This window comes from Gobius niger (assembly GCF_951799975.1).
Source record: "Gobius niger genome assembly, chromosome: 15".
NCBI classification, from domain to species: Eukaryota; Metazoa; Chordata; class Actinopteri; order Gobiiformes; family Gobiidae; genus Gobius; species Gobius niger.
The window spans coordinates 16,804,960-16,820,256 of record NC_136866.1 but is presented as its reverse complement, the minus strand read 5'-3'; the positions used below and the strand labels follow the sequence as shown (position 1 = coordinate 16,820,256).

Below are 15,297 nucleotides of genomic sequence, written 5' to 3'. Positions count from 1 at the left end.
CTCAAACAGCCAAGTGGGGAAGGATCCTGGCCATTGAGAAACAGCCATTGAAAGTGTGCAGCTGATAATACATGCTCTGAACCAGAGTCCAGATCTTAACCCCATTGACAAACTTTGCGATTTATTGATGTGCTGGAGAAGGCTGTCACATTCACTCAAGATATTTTTTTTACTCTTGTAAGTTGTGTATTTTGAGCTGTGTTTACATTTTTTGCTGTTTCATGGATTTGGTGATACAATTATGAAATAAATGCAAGGAAATAGTCTGTTGCATTACATTAGTCTGTTAAAATAATCAAAATATTAATACGAGATCTTCGTTTTGCATTAATTCTTTGTCACAACCTTTTGAAGAACCCATGCCACATCAAATGTGCTGGAAATATTACAGTGGGGACCCTTTGGTCAGTCATACACGACATCCACATCTGTCCAGGTTCCACATGTAGAGTCTGTATACCACAAAGGTTAATGCACTGAAATGACACCGCACAGCCAGTTAAAATGCAGGAACATTTATTAAGAATTGGCTTTGTTCTGCGTCAGTAGGAGGGGTCCAGATGAGGTCTGAGCCGGCTGACCTTGGCTTCTCTGTTCTGAAAACACAAGCACAGTCACTAAATGTACTTTGAACATGGCCATCTGTGTTCAGCAACAGTGGGTTATAGCCCTCATCTCCCGGCTCCCACTGCAGACACTTGTCCAACTTACAGGCAGGGGACATTTCACGAAGTCTATGCCGGATATTCCCCTCATGGAAGCCAACAGTCCGGCCCACCACAGGGTTCATTTGTGCCAATTGAATTTGGAGAAACTTTGACATAAACCCTGGTGAAGGTTGTGTATCCATAACCTTGTAAACCAAAAAGTTGTCGAACCCTGAAAAGGGTGGGACCGTTTCAGCAGGTTTGGCCTTTGGGCCCAGTTTGTCTATCGCTGAAGGCTCCACAAAGACATAGTGCTACAGGTAGATCGGTGAGGTAATGGTCAGGTAATGGTCAGTTTCCAGGTCACGTTTGAACTCACTCCTCTCTTGTCCTCGGCTCCAGTCGGCTCCAGGATTTCTGGGCGTTTCAACACACTGCCCCTTGCAGGCGCTGTCCGTGCCGTCATTGGAGTCACAGATCACTGTGTCACAGTGAATGTAGATCTGCCAAAACACAGCGGGACAAGATCACCCAAATGAACCAAATTACCCAATATTTACATATTTTATAAAGCACATACAATGCAGTCACAGGTGTGAGAAAACAAATACAAGTCTGATGAAACCAATTATGCATTAAATAAATCTTGAAAATAATGAATTTCTAATGATTTAAGGACTGACTTGAACTCATTGAGACAGAAGGGACATCATTCCTCTGCAAATGGTTTTTAGCCTTGAAAAGACCAACTGTTCCTTTGACCACAAGGTTCGTAGATTTATAAGTGCAACATTTGACAAGTACATGGGAGCCAAGCCAACTATGTTCAAAGGACACATAGAGCCAATGAGACAGCAGCACAAGTGATTTTTCAGTTTCAGGTGAACTCCCATTTGTCGCTTACAACTGGTAAAGACCAGTAATCGGTCATCAATACCTGGTCTGAGAGAACGTTCTCCTCTTGTATGAAGGTGAACATCATTATGGCAAAGCGTTTGACGTGAGCGGGGAGCCTCCCTCGGACATCACTCGATACGGGGAGTAGCTCTGTCAGGTACCGGTCCTCTGGGTTTGCACAGCTACAAAACAAAGTGACTACAGTGAAAAATGTGAAATATCAATGCTGAGGTGCCTGAAATGTTTACTTAAAATATGTTGCAGAGTAAAACTAGCCATTCTGCCAAGACTCTTTGAATAAAGACTGTTACTCAGCATGTCATTTGGTCTCAAAGTAATCTAAGGCACGTTCATAAATTGGCTGTCTTTGTGACGAGTCTGAGTGCAGGAGCATTTCTATCCAAAACACGCTTTTGAAAACTTCTCAGCCTCGATCATTTGTATATTCAAATATTGTCACTAGAAAACGCCACTACACCTTCTGATTTGCGTAGTTCTACAAAAGACAAGCTGAGGCTGTAGTTTAGAAGGTAATCCAAGAGTTTGACCACAGACTGAGCCGAATAGCTTCGGGGAGGAGTCTGTACAATAAAACTAGCTTCTTCCTCCCTATGCAGTTTGTTGGGGTGTGGCTTGGCGTCTCATAACTCTGAGGGAACATTGGAGCCTCACGTGTCCACGATGAGGTCCCAGCGCGGCGCAGAGCTGCGGTCTGGACTGTTCGTGGCCCAGCAGTTCTGCAGGAGCAGCTCCAGTCTGGGGTCTGAGGACGACAGGCTGACCTCCACAAACACCGGCTCCTGGAGGAACTTGGACACTGGGAAGTCCTCGGGGCCATAGGACAAACCATAGGACGAGTCTGTCAGGGAAAACACACACCTGCAGTTGGAAACTACTTTTAAAACAGCACAAACTAATGCATTCACGTTTCTCAGAATCTTCCAGAACTGAAATACTAATTTGTGCCGTATCCCTGGGTTAATTATAGTCATGGACAAAGTGTTGGCACCCCGGAAACTGCATCACATTGAAGATTTCCATAGACACGGGAGAACATGCAAACTCCACAGAAAGGCCCTGTCCAGGTGGGAATCAAACCCGGGATCTTCTAGCCATGACGCACGAGTGTTAATCACTGTACCGCCCCTACAGTCAGAAGAGACAGCATTGCTCTGCTCTAAGACCGGTATCGCTGTATAAGGATCTTTCCCTCTGTCCTTAAGAGTACTTTGTTGCAGCTAAGATCCAAAATCACTGCCATTGACGGCTCTGTCGTCATGTGACTAAGTTTATTCACCTGTAGCGATGGTCATGTGGACGTCCAGCTGCCCGTTCCCCACCTCAGCTGCTGGAGCGCTGCTCAGGCCGGGTCCAAACCCCACCACCACACTGCGGTCCACTTTGTAGTAGCAGGACACGCGCTGCCTGGGAGAGTAGGGAGGAGAGGATGTGTGTCACGGGGTGATCTGAAAGCCCGTCATCTGTCAGTAGATTACCTGTACTCAGGGTCTATGGGGGTGGCGCGGGGACCCCGGTTACTCCATCCTCTGTAGGTCACCCCGGCGCTGTGGTCCAGGCTGATCTCGTTCTCATACACCATGACGTTGTCCATAAACTGAACACAGTGATATTTACATTATCGTAACGTATTCACTACAGTAGCCGCAGCTGCCCTGGGGCCTTCTGCCCCTCCCACACTACATCCACAGGCGGTGGGTAAAGACGGTCTGCATCCGGGATTTGAACTGCCAACCTCTATTGGACGACCTGCATCACCGTCACCCCTGAATGAGAAGCTTTCACAGGATTTGGTTCATCTCAAATCTGACACAGGATTTGGTTCATCTCAAATCTGACACAGGATTTGATTACCATTTTCTAATGTAATCACAGCCACAGTTCAGCCTCGAAAACCTGCTGTTGTGTTGAAAAGCCCGCGGGAGGGCATCTGAGACAAGACAGGAGGTCCAAGGCCTGCGGAACCAACCATCTACTAGGACTTTCCTGGTTAAATAAAGTCCCGCCCCTAATATCTGAGATAAGACTCTAGGCCTGGCCCCAGAGGGGAACCTATAGTGCATGTTTTGTGATTAATCTTGAAAGGTTTAGTGTGAATAAAAATGAAATTTTCCTTTAGTGGCACAGACACGTTCTCAGTGTCCCTTTTCCTGCAGACAAACAAATTCACACATTTAAGCCTAAACAGATGGAATGAATTTTTAAATAAAACTGAGTCTGTTTGATTTTGGGGCAGTTGTGAGGCCTGTGTGATCACTTCAGTTAAAATGGAGGAAAATTCAACGAAATATACAGTGGGGAAAAAAGTATTTGGTCAGTTTCACAGATATTCTATTGGATTTTGGCCAAATACTTTTTTTTCCCCACAGTACCTCTAAAAATAAAGATACAACCTCGAACTGAATGAGGCTTAGGCACATGAAAGGTGGCCACACTGACCTTCCTGCTGGTGCCGCAGGAGTCCACCGTGAAGGAGAAGAGGACCGAGCGCTCAGAGGTGAGGAGGGGTTTGCAGTTTCTGTCCCTCAGCCTCAATCGGTCCAGCTGCAGCTTCGGAACAGACTCTACCTTCATCGCCACCGCAGACACTGAGCCGTTAGGGAAGCACTCTGCAACAGTCAGGAATTAACACTCTTGAGGATCATGTAGAACACCTTCCCTTTCGTACTTTAGAGCTCTAACATGTCTTGTAATAGTTTCAGTTTTGTTCTGCTCCCAAAGGAATTGAGAGCAGTGAGAAAACCAAACATTTGAAATTAGTGTCATGTTTCAACACCAAGTTATGTCAAAACAAGACTTGAAATAAAGGGCAAAATCAGGACTAATCTTACGTATAGTGATGAGGGGGAAGTGGCAGATCAGGGACAGGTCTCCCACGGGCCACTTGTTTGTGGGGTCCCACAGGAGGACGTCCAGTCGAGCGCGGACCGAGTCAGACGTGAGCACCTGCCCAGAAACAAAGATGTCCCATTCAGAACATTTACTACAGTTGACTGATATGGAAACAAATGTCTAATGATGCATTTGAAAGTATGAGCTGGGCTTCAAAAGTTTAACAGGCTTGGTAATTAAATGCAAACCGTATGTAGCACTGGGAGCTCATCTGCAATTTTACACTTTCTTGATCATTTCATTTAATGCATCCAAGTTCTACATTTGTGGTTTAGAAGCATTTAGTTCACTGTATATTGTAAATATAAAGGCATTTTTGTTACCATTTACCAAAATGTTTCTCTGCCACTAGAAAATCATTGACTACCACAGCTTTAAGCATATTTCAAAATAGGTAAAATTCCACAGTGAACTTAATATTTTTATAAAAGCTGATATCAAAAACCTTTTACAGTAAGGGTCCTGAATTTCTTGCATTGTGATTTCAAGGCTGATTAAAATCGAGGCTATACTGAGCTAATGATCAGCTCCAACACCAGTTACCTCAAAGGCGGTGCTTCGGGCGGCGTACGGCACTGAAAAAGCGAAGTGTGTGGCGTTCTCCCTGAAGTCGTACTCGCCGGCGTTCTCCGCTGTGAGGGCGCGGCTTCCCACCAGAGTCTCAAAGGTCTCAAAATTGGAGCCCTGGTTCCCGTAGCTCACAGTGATGTGGAACTTCTCCTGGTCACAGCCGCCCGACACACTGGGCAGCACTGGACACAGTGGGGTTAGAGTGGGCACTGAGCAGAGCTCTCATTTGGGTAGACGTCAAACCGGGCTCGTCTCCAGTGACTCAAGCAGAAAGATTCAATACATTTCATTTTAAAACAAGATGGCAACAGTTTTTCCATGGGCCTTTCACCCCCGAAGCACGAGAATTGCAACTTTTTGACCGTTGTGGAGCCTTCTAAAGTCAGTACCCTTCTAAAGTCAGTACCCCGCTATATCGTTTGGAATCTATAGGGGACCCTCACCTGCCAAAAGCCTGGCCGCAAACAGCATTTTTGCTAAAACAAAAAGTGCTGCCTCCATCACAAGTGAGGGACGCATCAGATGTTTAAACCATGCTAGTTCTTGCTCTGTAGATTTTTAAAGTCTTGGCATAGGACTTTGACAACTCAGAGGCAACAAGTTCCCCTAGACTTAACAGCGGATACACCTTCCCTTTGCCCTTTTTAGTAACCTCTGCAGAAGCCTGACCTGAATAAGCTGGATTACTGCATCCAAATTTTTTTTACCTCAGAGGGTCTAAAAAGCTTGAAATTATGGCAAGTTAAGTTTCTCAGAAATGGCCCATTTAGACTTCCTTGGTCCCTCCACTCAAATCTTTACACATCCTTCAGACAGTGCTTAATTTGATTGCGTTCTCCCAAATTTTCAGTTTCAGGGTAAAGGATCCGGGAAATATTTAGGATGGCAAATATTTGATCTGATAATGGTGTTTAATGAGTGTTGTGGCAAATGTTCCCCGAAGCCATCACATCAGACCAAAAGTGTTCCTGAAACGACCAATTTACAATTTAAGCCCTGCCTTCAGACCAATCAAACCCAAAGAACCCAGTGAGGCCCATGAGCAAGAGGCAGAAAGACTCACCGACATCGCGTAAAGATGCCACCAGCTCCACCGAGAGGGAGAACGGGGACAGCTCCGGCAGGATCATGAAGCCCAGTGTGAGGGGCAGAGAGTACAACGTCATCAACGGCTCCGGGTTCTACCAAAAAAAACGAGAACTTCAAAACTGATTTCGCCACATGTACTCGCTCATATTTCAGGACGCGAGTTGGGGCCTTAAAATCTGAAACTCTGGCAGAGATCACACAAGGGTGCACGTATCCTGCATTTCCATTTCATTTGTAGACAAACCTCATCTCCTCAGTGTAATTTAGAAGTAAAATACTCTGCTGCGTCTACAGATTTACACATTCATAAACAGTGATACTGTATTTGAAGTGTCGTCACATGCGTGTTCAGATACCAGTGTGAACATTTGTGAAGTAGCCCGTTGTGTGACTCACGCGTCTCCTGACCACGTCCTCGTCGAAGCCCAGCTGCACAGAGAAGCTGCGCGTGCCGTTGGGATGGTCCTGATGGAGCACCTTGAAGCCCCTCGCCACACACTCCTTCACAGAGAAGGTCCCGGAGAGGAAAGTGATGTTCCTCAACTCCACGTCCTGAAGAAATGTCCCTGCGAGCAGTGAGAAGACCCGCGACTCGGCCACCGTCTCTGAGGAGGAAATGCGGACACTGGGGAACAGAACTATCTTAATGAGAAAAAAAGTCTAAAAATAAAAGATTTCTTGATTTTCTGTTCTGATTTTACCCACATCAGTCCAATCACGCACCGAGGCGCGAGAGTTCATTGCATCAAGACTCGGTTGGGTCATAAGAGAAGGCTATTTCAGAGCTGGGTCAATCAGAACAAATCCAGTTTATTCATAAACTGATGTCATAAGGTGATGATCCATAGCACGAATGATCAGCTTCATTTAACTGGTTCGTCTTTGGCAGAGGTTTTAAGTGTGCAGTCGTTTCAATTGCCTTTTCTGAGCTTACATGGAGGATGTGTTTAAAAGGGGATCAGGGCTAAGTGACTTCAATTAGGCAAGCTGGCGGCCGTAGGCGTGGCAGGCCCGGGGAGGTACTCACGGTCATAGGCCTGAGGAGGTCTGGCCATCAGAGGGGTGGTGATGGGGAACAGCACTTTGTAGCGGGTCTCCTGTCCATTGCTGGCCTTCCACAGCACCTCCAGCATGGGCTCCACACTGAAGGTCACATGGTACTGATGCTCCGGGGCATGGCTCTGCAATCACACAGAGCAGTCACCAGGGGGCGCTCTGGATGCCTGTAGTCAGATCAATCTTTGAATATGAGCGATCGCTGTTATTGTTTAATTCCGCAATTTGCCAGATGCTGATACATCCAGGATACAACTCTGTTTTATAAAATGATCGATCTGTTACAGCGCAAAAAGACACAATGCCCTGTTTGTGAACATTGTTTTTGCTGATCATAGGATTTTAATAACATTTTTATCAAATATGAAGACGCAAAATTCCTACCACGGCCAACGGATGTGACATCGAGATCGCTCGTATGGAACTGCCATCCTGACCAGTCCTTTGGACATGGCTTCAGTCCCGAGTCATTTCTAGCTTAGATTTAGTCCACTAAACATGACATCTTTGTCTAAAATTAAGTCAACTTTACACTTCCATGATTTTATTTTGATATTTAATCATACAGTTAAGAACTTCCTTTTATGTAAATACCTTGTAGTAGCCATCGGGAGCGCCCACAGGGATGTCCACCACGATGTGAAAGTCTCTGGTATTCAGGGAGTACCCACTTGCTGACAGCTGGCTCTGGTCCAGCCTCTGCCCATTCATGCCCAGGTACAGCTCAGTGATCCTGGCACTGCTGTCCACCAGCGGTGTTAGCGAGCGGGGCACGTGCCACGAGATGGACTCAGTGGAGAACAAGATGCCGCCTGGAGAGGACAAACCCACCACACAAATAAAATCAAGCCAAACTCCGGTTTATATGGATATTTTGCAACAAACTGTTCAGTAGAAGGTAAAAACCGGCACTTAAACTAGCATTGGCATATGGAGCATAAAGCTAAAGTTAGAATTATGGTCAGCATTCCAGTCATGCATTTATGGGCTGCTGAACCACTTTACTCTGCATTTATTTGGTAGAATCTAATTCAGCATTGGTTAATAGTGAATAAATGGTGTATCAATCATTTATTGTATAAAATTGAGGTGGTGGGTGTTCTATGGTGGAAACTATGGTTACTGACAAAACACGGTCAGATTTTGTTTCCTGTGGACAGGCCCAGTGATCACCTAGCCATAAACTATCTTCAGTCAAGTAAACTAAAGTGGTGACAATATTCAATCTGTGTGATGTTGGCCAGTTGAAAAGAATACAGTTTGGACGTTATTCCTCTCAAATAATAGTCAGGGAAAACGTGTCTTCCAAAAACCGCTTCTCTCCTTCAGTTGTATTGTGCCCTCCAGCTGAGACAGGGATCAAATTTTAAAAACACAACCCATTTACCAGATGTTGTACATTTCAAACTGGGTACCATTTAGTGACCACGTAACAAAGCATATACATACATCAGCATCAGCCTACAATCTAACACACAGTAGATATGTTAGGGAAGTGCCTGATCCATGCATGTCTTTGTGAATGGGAGGGCAAATGTAGCTCTTCATTCACACAAATACCCCACAAATGAAGAGGCTAAGTGTACTGCAGGGTCTCACCGATGGGACAGGCTGCAGACAGGTCCATAACACTGAGGCCTGCGGGGGCGCTGTAGTACACACTGGCACGGAGCACCTCCATGGGGATCCCCGCCACCTGGGCACCACAGTCACATGATCAGACCATAGACAGGTTGCAATCAGATTCCATTATTTGCGGTCACGTGTTGTCCGCGACTCGCTGACGTCTCAGACTGGAAAAAGCTCTCCCGTGCGCCATCAATCAATGACAAAAAAACACATCGACTGGAGAGTTTAGATTCATAAGCATTTGAACCGCTAACATGCAGCAAAACACCGTTCCCCAATTGGTTTACTCCACTTCCTGTTCACACAGATGTACCGCTATAGAAATTTAGCTGATGCCTTTTCTGACCAGCGGGAAGTCAGGATTTTTCCATAGAAATCAGGTTCAAACTGGTTTGGAATGAGTGGCCAATTTGCTTTTGAATATTTGCATGTCCTGAGTTGACTAAGATCAAGAAGGTGACAGTGACAATTTGACTAGTGAAGTCCTGACCTCCTCTGAGTAAGTCTCTGGGCGGTGGTAGGGGCTCCGAATGACCAGGCGCTGGGCGGTGGTCTGGGCTCCGTACCCGGCCTGCTCAGCCTCTCTCTGCACCATGGTGATGGGCTCGGGGGTGTAGAAGGTCAGCTTCCAGATGCCGCCCTTCACCGAGCTCTGCAGAGAAACACATTTCAGAAGTGGGACATGGCATTTTACAAAGTCAACCATCTTGAATTTTGGAGGGCCATTTTTGAAATTAACATTTCAACACAGTACATTGGGATTAAAGCATAGCAATTGTTCTTGTCAAATCATGTCAAAACCTAAAGAGCTGTGGGAACATACTTTGGTTAGTATGAGCTGAGGCACAAGGTTGGCCCAAAAATGGCTTCTCATTTCCCATCAATATTGCATACAATGTGCAAACCATACACCAGGGGGTGCTGCAGCCCCCTCAGCACCCTGGGTTCTCACAACTTTGCTAAAAATATACCAAGTCATGGCACAATCAATGACACAATTAGAAACACCTGACTAAAAGTTGGAGGTTTCCCTGGTCCAAGAGTCTGGACTTTTACAGTGTTTGTTACTTTGTGATACTTCAGCGGAGTTTACGGCCAACACGAAAATTATACTTTTGTGGAAGAGTGTTTTAAGCACCGGAGCAATGGTTTATTATTTGAGGTGGCACTGGTCAGGGCAACTCTTCATACAGAGATCAAATCAGACCAGAATTAAAGAGATGTAAATTGCAAATGACCTCAAGTACCACCAAGTGGGTCCTATACCGCTCTTGAGAACCCCCTGTCCCACGTACCCCTTAAGTCATTCATCTATACTCTGAGTAAAAGACTGACTGAATATAGAAGAGTCACATCAGGGGTAGGAGCGGCTTAGGGTCATGTCTCCCATATTAAACAGCAAATAGCAATATATGGTCCAGGACAAGGCAAACAGTAACTTACCCCAGGGAGGGCATTCATCCGCTGGTCGTCTTTAACACTGGAGCCTTTAGAAGCCTTGGGATCATTTGGAGAGTCGGGTTCAGGTAACAGTTGAGACACCTAAGGATGAAGTTCAAGGGTTAAGTGATGAGGCAGATCTGATCAGAGACTGATTAGAAACTAACATGCCTTTGTCACATTACCAAGCATCAATTCTTCCAAAGCATTGACAGTATCGACCAATTACTTTCAAAATGTTTAATTGCAATATGCATCGTATGGCCCAAGTGTTGAGAGGTGCACTATTGAACACCAAGCAAAAAAGAAAAAATACAATAGTGCAATATTGCAAAGTTCCATAATGCACCTTTAAGATTGAACTACATTTATTGCACTCAAATTCTAGTTATACTTTGTGACTGAGTGCCCTGTATTTGGAGAATGTCATTGATGCATATTAGCTGAAGACGAGAATGAGACGAGAGAGAAACGTGAACGGAGAAACGAAAACAGAAAAACGTGGAGAAACGAGAAACGAGGACGAGGGAGGAGAAACAGAGGGAAGAGAAACGGAGAAACTGAGTAGAAAAAACAGAAACGACAAAGGAAAACGGAGAAACGAGCACGAGGGAGGAGCAACGGAGGAGGGAGGAGAAACGGAGGAGGAAGAGGGAGGAACAATGGAGGAGAAACGGAGGAGAAATGACGGAGGAGAAACGAGGAAGGAAAAACGAAGAAACGAAACTGGGGAGGGAAGAAACCAAACAGGGAGGGGAAAAACGGAGGGAAACAAAACGGGGTGGGAGAAAGGAGAAGAGAACAAAAGCAGCAGGAGGAGAGAGAACAAAAGCAGCAGGAGGAGAAAGAACGAAAGCAGCAGGAGGAGAAAGAACGAAAGCAGCAGGAGGAGAAAGAACGAAAGCAGCAGGAGGAGAAAGAACGAAAGCAGCAGGAGGAGAAAGAACGAAAGCAGCAGGAGGAGCAGAACGAAAGCAGCAGGAGGAGCAGAACAAAAGCAGCAGGAGGAGAAAGAACGAAAGCAGCAGGAGGAGAAAGAACGAAAGCAGCAGGAGAAGCAAGAACGAAAGCAGCAGGAGAAGCAAGAAAAGCAGCAGGAGGAGCAAGAACGAAAGCAGCAGGAGGAGCAAGAACGAAAGCAGCAGGAGGAGCAAGAACGAAAGCAGCAGGAGGAGCAAGAACAAAAGCAGCAGGAGGAGCAAGAACAAAAGCAGCAGGAGGAGCAAGAACGAAAGCAGCAGGAGGAGCAGAACAAAAGCAGCAGGAGGAGGAGAAAGAAAAGCAGCAGGAGGAGAAAGAAAAACAGCAGGAGGAGCAGAACAAAAGCAGCAGGAGGAGCAAGAACGAAAGCAGCAGGAGGAGCAAGAACGAAAGCAGCAGGAGGAGCAGAACAAAAGCAGCAGGAGGAGCAGAACAAAAGCAGCAGGAGGAGAAAGAACGAAAGCAGCAGGAGGAGAAAGAACGAAAGCAGCAGGAGGAGCAGAACGAAAGCAGCAGGAGGAGCAGAACGAAAGCAGTAGGAGTACCTCCATGTAGTTGCGGTCACACAGCACCTCCCTCTGCGCCCAGCGGGAGTAGCGGCACGTCTGCTGCACCTTGTGGGAGATGATCTCAGGAGACGTTGGATTAAACATGTCCAGTTTCAAACCCACTTGGAAAGTAGTGTCGTCCTGTGACAAAGGCCAAAACCAGCGGAAATGTCAACAAATCCATTCAGTCGCTTGAGTAACATAATATGCACTACAAACAAATCAAATAAAGGGCAAAAACTATTAGCTTTCTGAATGTTAATACCCCTCCTGGAACCGCCACCTTAACATGGAGGGGTTTGAGCGCCCTAATGATCCTGGAGCTCTGTTGACAGGGCTCCGTGCCCCGGTGTGTCCCCACATTTTCCAAACATGGATATGGTCTTTTAGATGATATATTGCCCTACCCTACTTGCGGTGTCACTTTTTAGGGTATTTTTCACAGAAATGCTTTAAAATGGATACAAATGATTTATAATTAGACATTTGTAGGGGAAAAACAGTTTACAATTGACTAAACAAGAACAAAACTAATCAGGTATAGGGCCTTCAAGTAAAACCCCAGAGACGTCCCAGTGAGCGGTCAGCCCAGAGCAACTCACCAGGTTGTGGACGTAGCAGCCCAGCAGGGAGGTGTAGATGCGGGTGTTTCCCCAGGGGTCAGACTCCATACTGTAGCCGCACTGAGCAGCCAGCGCCGGGGTCAGCAGCACGCGCCGACTGCCATCTGAGGACATATTCACACTTAAGCTTTGGAGACTACGCGGCCTGTGAGTGGATCCATAGGAAACATCTAAGCGGCTGTTAGCAAAGTTTCAGACGGTCCTGCTTTTGAAAGAACAGCAGGAGTGGAGAACAGAACAGTCTACTTTTTAAAAGACCAAAACTGACAAAAAAAAAATCACACATACATCATTGAAAAGTAGTAAAATAATGACCCATGTAATAGTGTGTTGGGAGGTACAGAAGATAAGACGTGAAGCTAAAATGCTTTGTATGTGTCCAGTAGCGTGGTCAAATTACATTCCATTTTAAATCACTGTTATCTTGACTATGCAGAGAACTTTCAAAATGTGTGCCAATGTTTAGAACAGTCATCCAACATCTCATTAAAGCCATACTGTGTAATAGCTTTACAGTTAATCTAGGGCAGTAAAATTAAAGCTTTACATTCCTATTAAATCAAAAAGTAATCAATCATGATTAATCACATCTATACACACACACTTCTGTATCTGACATGTCCTGAAAGACAAAGCACTTGTATTAACTCCATATTGTAAACCAGGGGTCCCCAAGCTTTAACATGGAGGGACTTTTATGTAACTTAAGCGACAGCGCTACAAATTATGCCACTTCAACAAAAATTACTAAGTCGTCCTTATACTCTATTCCTAAAAGCTTGCAGATTCTGCTATTGGGCTTTTCCCCATTAGGTTAATGAAATGAGAGTAAATGCTTTAAATGAGTGTTTTATGTCAGCCAAGTATTACTAACGAGTATAATTATAGAAGAATGAGCAGTGATTAAAAAGGGAAGGGGAATTATCAGGCGGCTGCCCATGGTCAAAGCACAGGCAGCACAAAAGGCTAAAACACTATTTATGGAGGGTCAGCAAACTACAGAGTGATGGGAGGGTGAAGTAAAGACACGGCAACAACAGATTGGTCAGAATCGCCTGCAGAGACAGGGAAACAAAACAAAAAACACACTGCTCATAGAACTTTAGCAGATCTGTAGTTTTAAACAGTAATGACACCTTTAGAAAACTACAAATGCGGCAGCCATCTTGTGGTTGTCCGGTGAGACAGATTCTGATTGAAAGTACATTTCCAAGAAGAAAAGTCAGATGCTGAGTCTATATAAATTCACTGATATGAACGTGAACCACAAAAATACTGCGCTGAGACTTTTTTTTTTTTTTTTTACAGATCTTTGTGTCAACATACTGCACTGGTTTATCCGTTAAAGAGACTGGAAGCAAGTTGGTCATTTTATGCTCACTACTGCCACCTCAAGTCTTGGGTGCAACTGCATGCTCTATATTAAGCTCGTGCACGGCGGCAAATAAATACACATATTACATCTCTGTGGTCATTTCTTACATTTGCACCAAAAACTAAGACAACTTTTAAAGTGTACAAAAGGCCCAACCATGGACTGGAGTTCAACATTGGCACTAGAAACTTATTTTGAACTAAGCTGTATTGCAACGTCCTTGTCCAATAAATAAATAAATAGCATGTTGGTTAAAAGTTGTAGGTTTTACAGCACATTAGCTGCTCATAATGCAGCCGTATTAAACCTGGAATGTTCCGCACTGTGGCTTTAATTTGAACGGAGAATAGGTGCAGGATAGTGAAGGATAGTGAAGGATCGTCATTGCATTGAGTTACTCACTGATTGCCTCCACCTCCAGCTGGTTGCCCACTGCTAAAGCTTTATCCAAGGACAGGCGCATCAAGTTCCCCATACACTCAGACCTCAGACCAGCGCCTGGAACACAAATTAATATCACAGATACATCTACAAAGATACAAATATAACGCCCTCGTACCTGTCTTGGTGTCGAGCTGTGAGTTTGGCCGAGCCTGACATACAAGAATCACTGCAGCCAGCAACGTCCACATCAAACTAGGACAAAAAGGCATGTTGTCAGGGCCCTGCATGTTGGGAGTGAAGACGGAATGAAACCGGAGCAGCACAAAGGCCCAGACAAACCCCTGGAGTGAAGGACAGGGTCAGTGCCGGGCACACGGCTGTTATCAATGAGCCATCAGTCACACAGGTGCGGCTCATCACCTGGGCCACGCCCCCTCACAGGGCCACACCCCCTCACAGGACCACTCCCCCCCACAGGTCTCCTCCCCCTCACAGGACCACACGCCCTCACAGGATCACACGCCCTCACAGGTCTCCTCCCCCTCACAGGGCCACACCCCCTCACAGGACCACACCCCCTCACAGGTCTCCTCCCCCTCACAGGACCACTCCCCCCCACAGGTCTCCTCCCCCTCACAGGACCACACGCCCTCACAGGGCCACACCCTCTCACCGGGCAAGCCAGGTGTAGTGCTTTTTAAGGTGCAATATTTCTAATCAATTCCATTAGACTAAGGGGTGATGGAGTTCTATTTATGCTCACTCTATGGCAGAGTAAAGATGGAGGAGCTGGGATTCAAACCTCTGACCTTCAGATGACCCACTACACCATCTGCCCCTGTCACCCCAGTGCACTTTAGAGAAGTGTGTAATGTTTGTATGTTTAGGACTATCCCTGCCCCTGTACGTACTGCATGTATGAGGCCATTTGTGGATGATGTTGTGAATGAACTGAGGGGGCGTGGCTTCCTCCAAAGCTCAGTGCGGGTTTGCTGAAGCAGAATTTTGTTCATGTTAGCAATTTGGCTGGATTTTTGGAGCCAGCTCCATTGTTTAGAAAAGAGCAACATAAGGAAAGGAAAAGGTAAACTTTAGGATGATGTTGTGCATGTTCAGACAAACACGTGGAGGTCAATACTGACTTAAAG

The 15,297-nt window shown here is 45.6% G+C and overlaps 1 protein-coding gene across 1 annotated transcript; it reads right to left on the bottom strand.

Moving 5' to 3' along the window:
• Positions 1-519: 519 nt before the first annotated feature.
• Positions 520-14,483, bottom strand: LOC306975059 (uncharacterized protein; the record flags this gene model as incomplete). The annotated part of the gene is made up of 20 exons (XM_079572478.1): positions 14,325-14,483; positions 14,168-14,263; positions 12,370-12,494; positions 11,765-11,908; positions 10,242-10,340; positions 9,289-9,450; positions 8,769-8,865; positions 7,764-7,981; positions 7,141-7,294; positions 6,510-6,718; positions 6,088-6,205; positions 4,998-5,206; positions 4,394-4,508; positions 4,002-4,171; positions 3,041-3,159; positions 2,842-2,969; positions 2,217-2,403; positions 1,585-1,726; positions 1,027-1,150; positions 520-596 (listed from the first exon to the last, which is right to left on the bottom strand). Exons 1-20 carry the CDS (start codon positions 14,434-14,436, stop codon positions 520-522), a joined length of 2,805 nt encoding a protein of 934 aa, XP_079428604.1. The 5' UTR covers positions 14,437-14,483.
• Between the last annotated feature and the right edge of the window lie 814 nt (positions 14,484-15,297).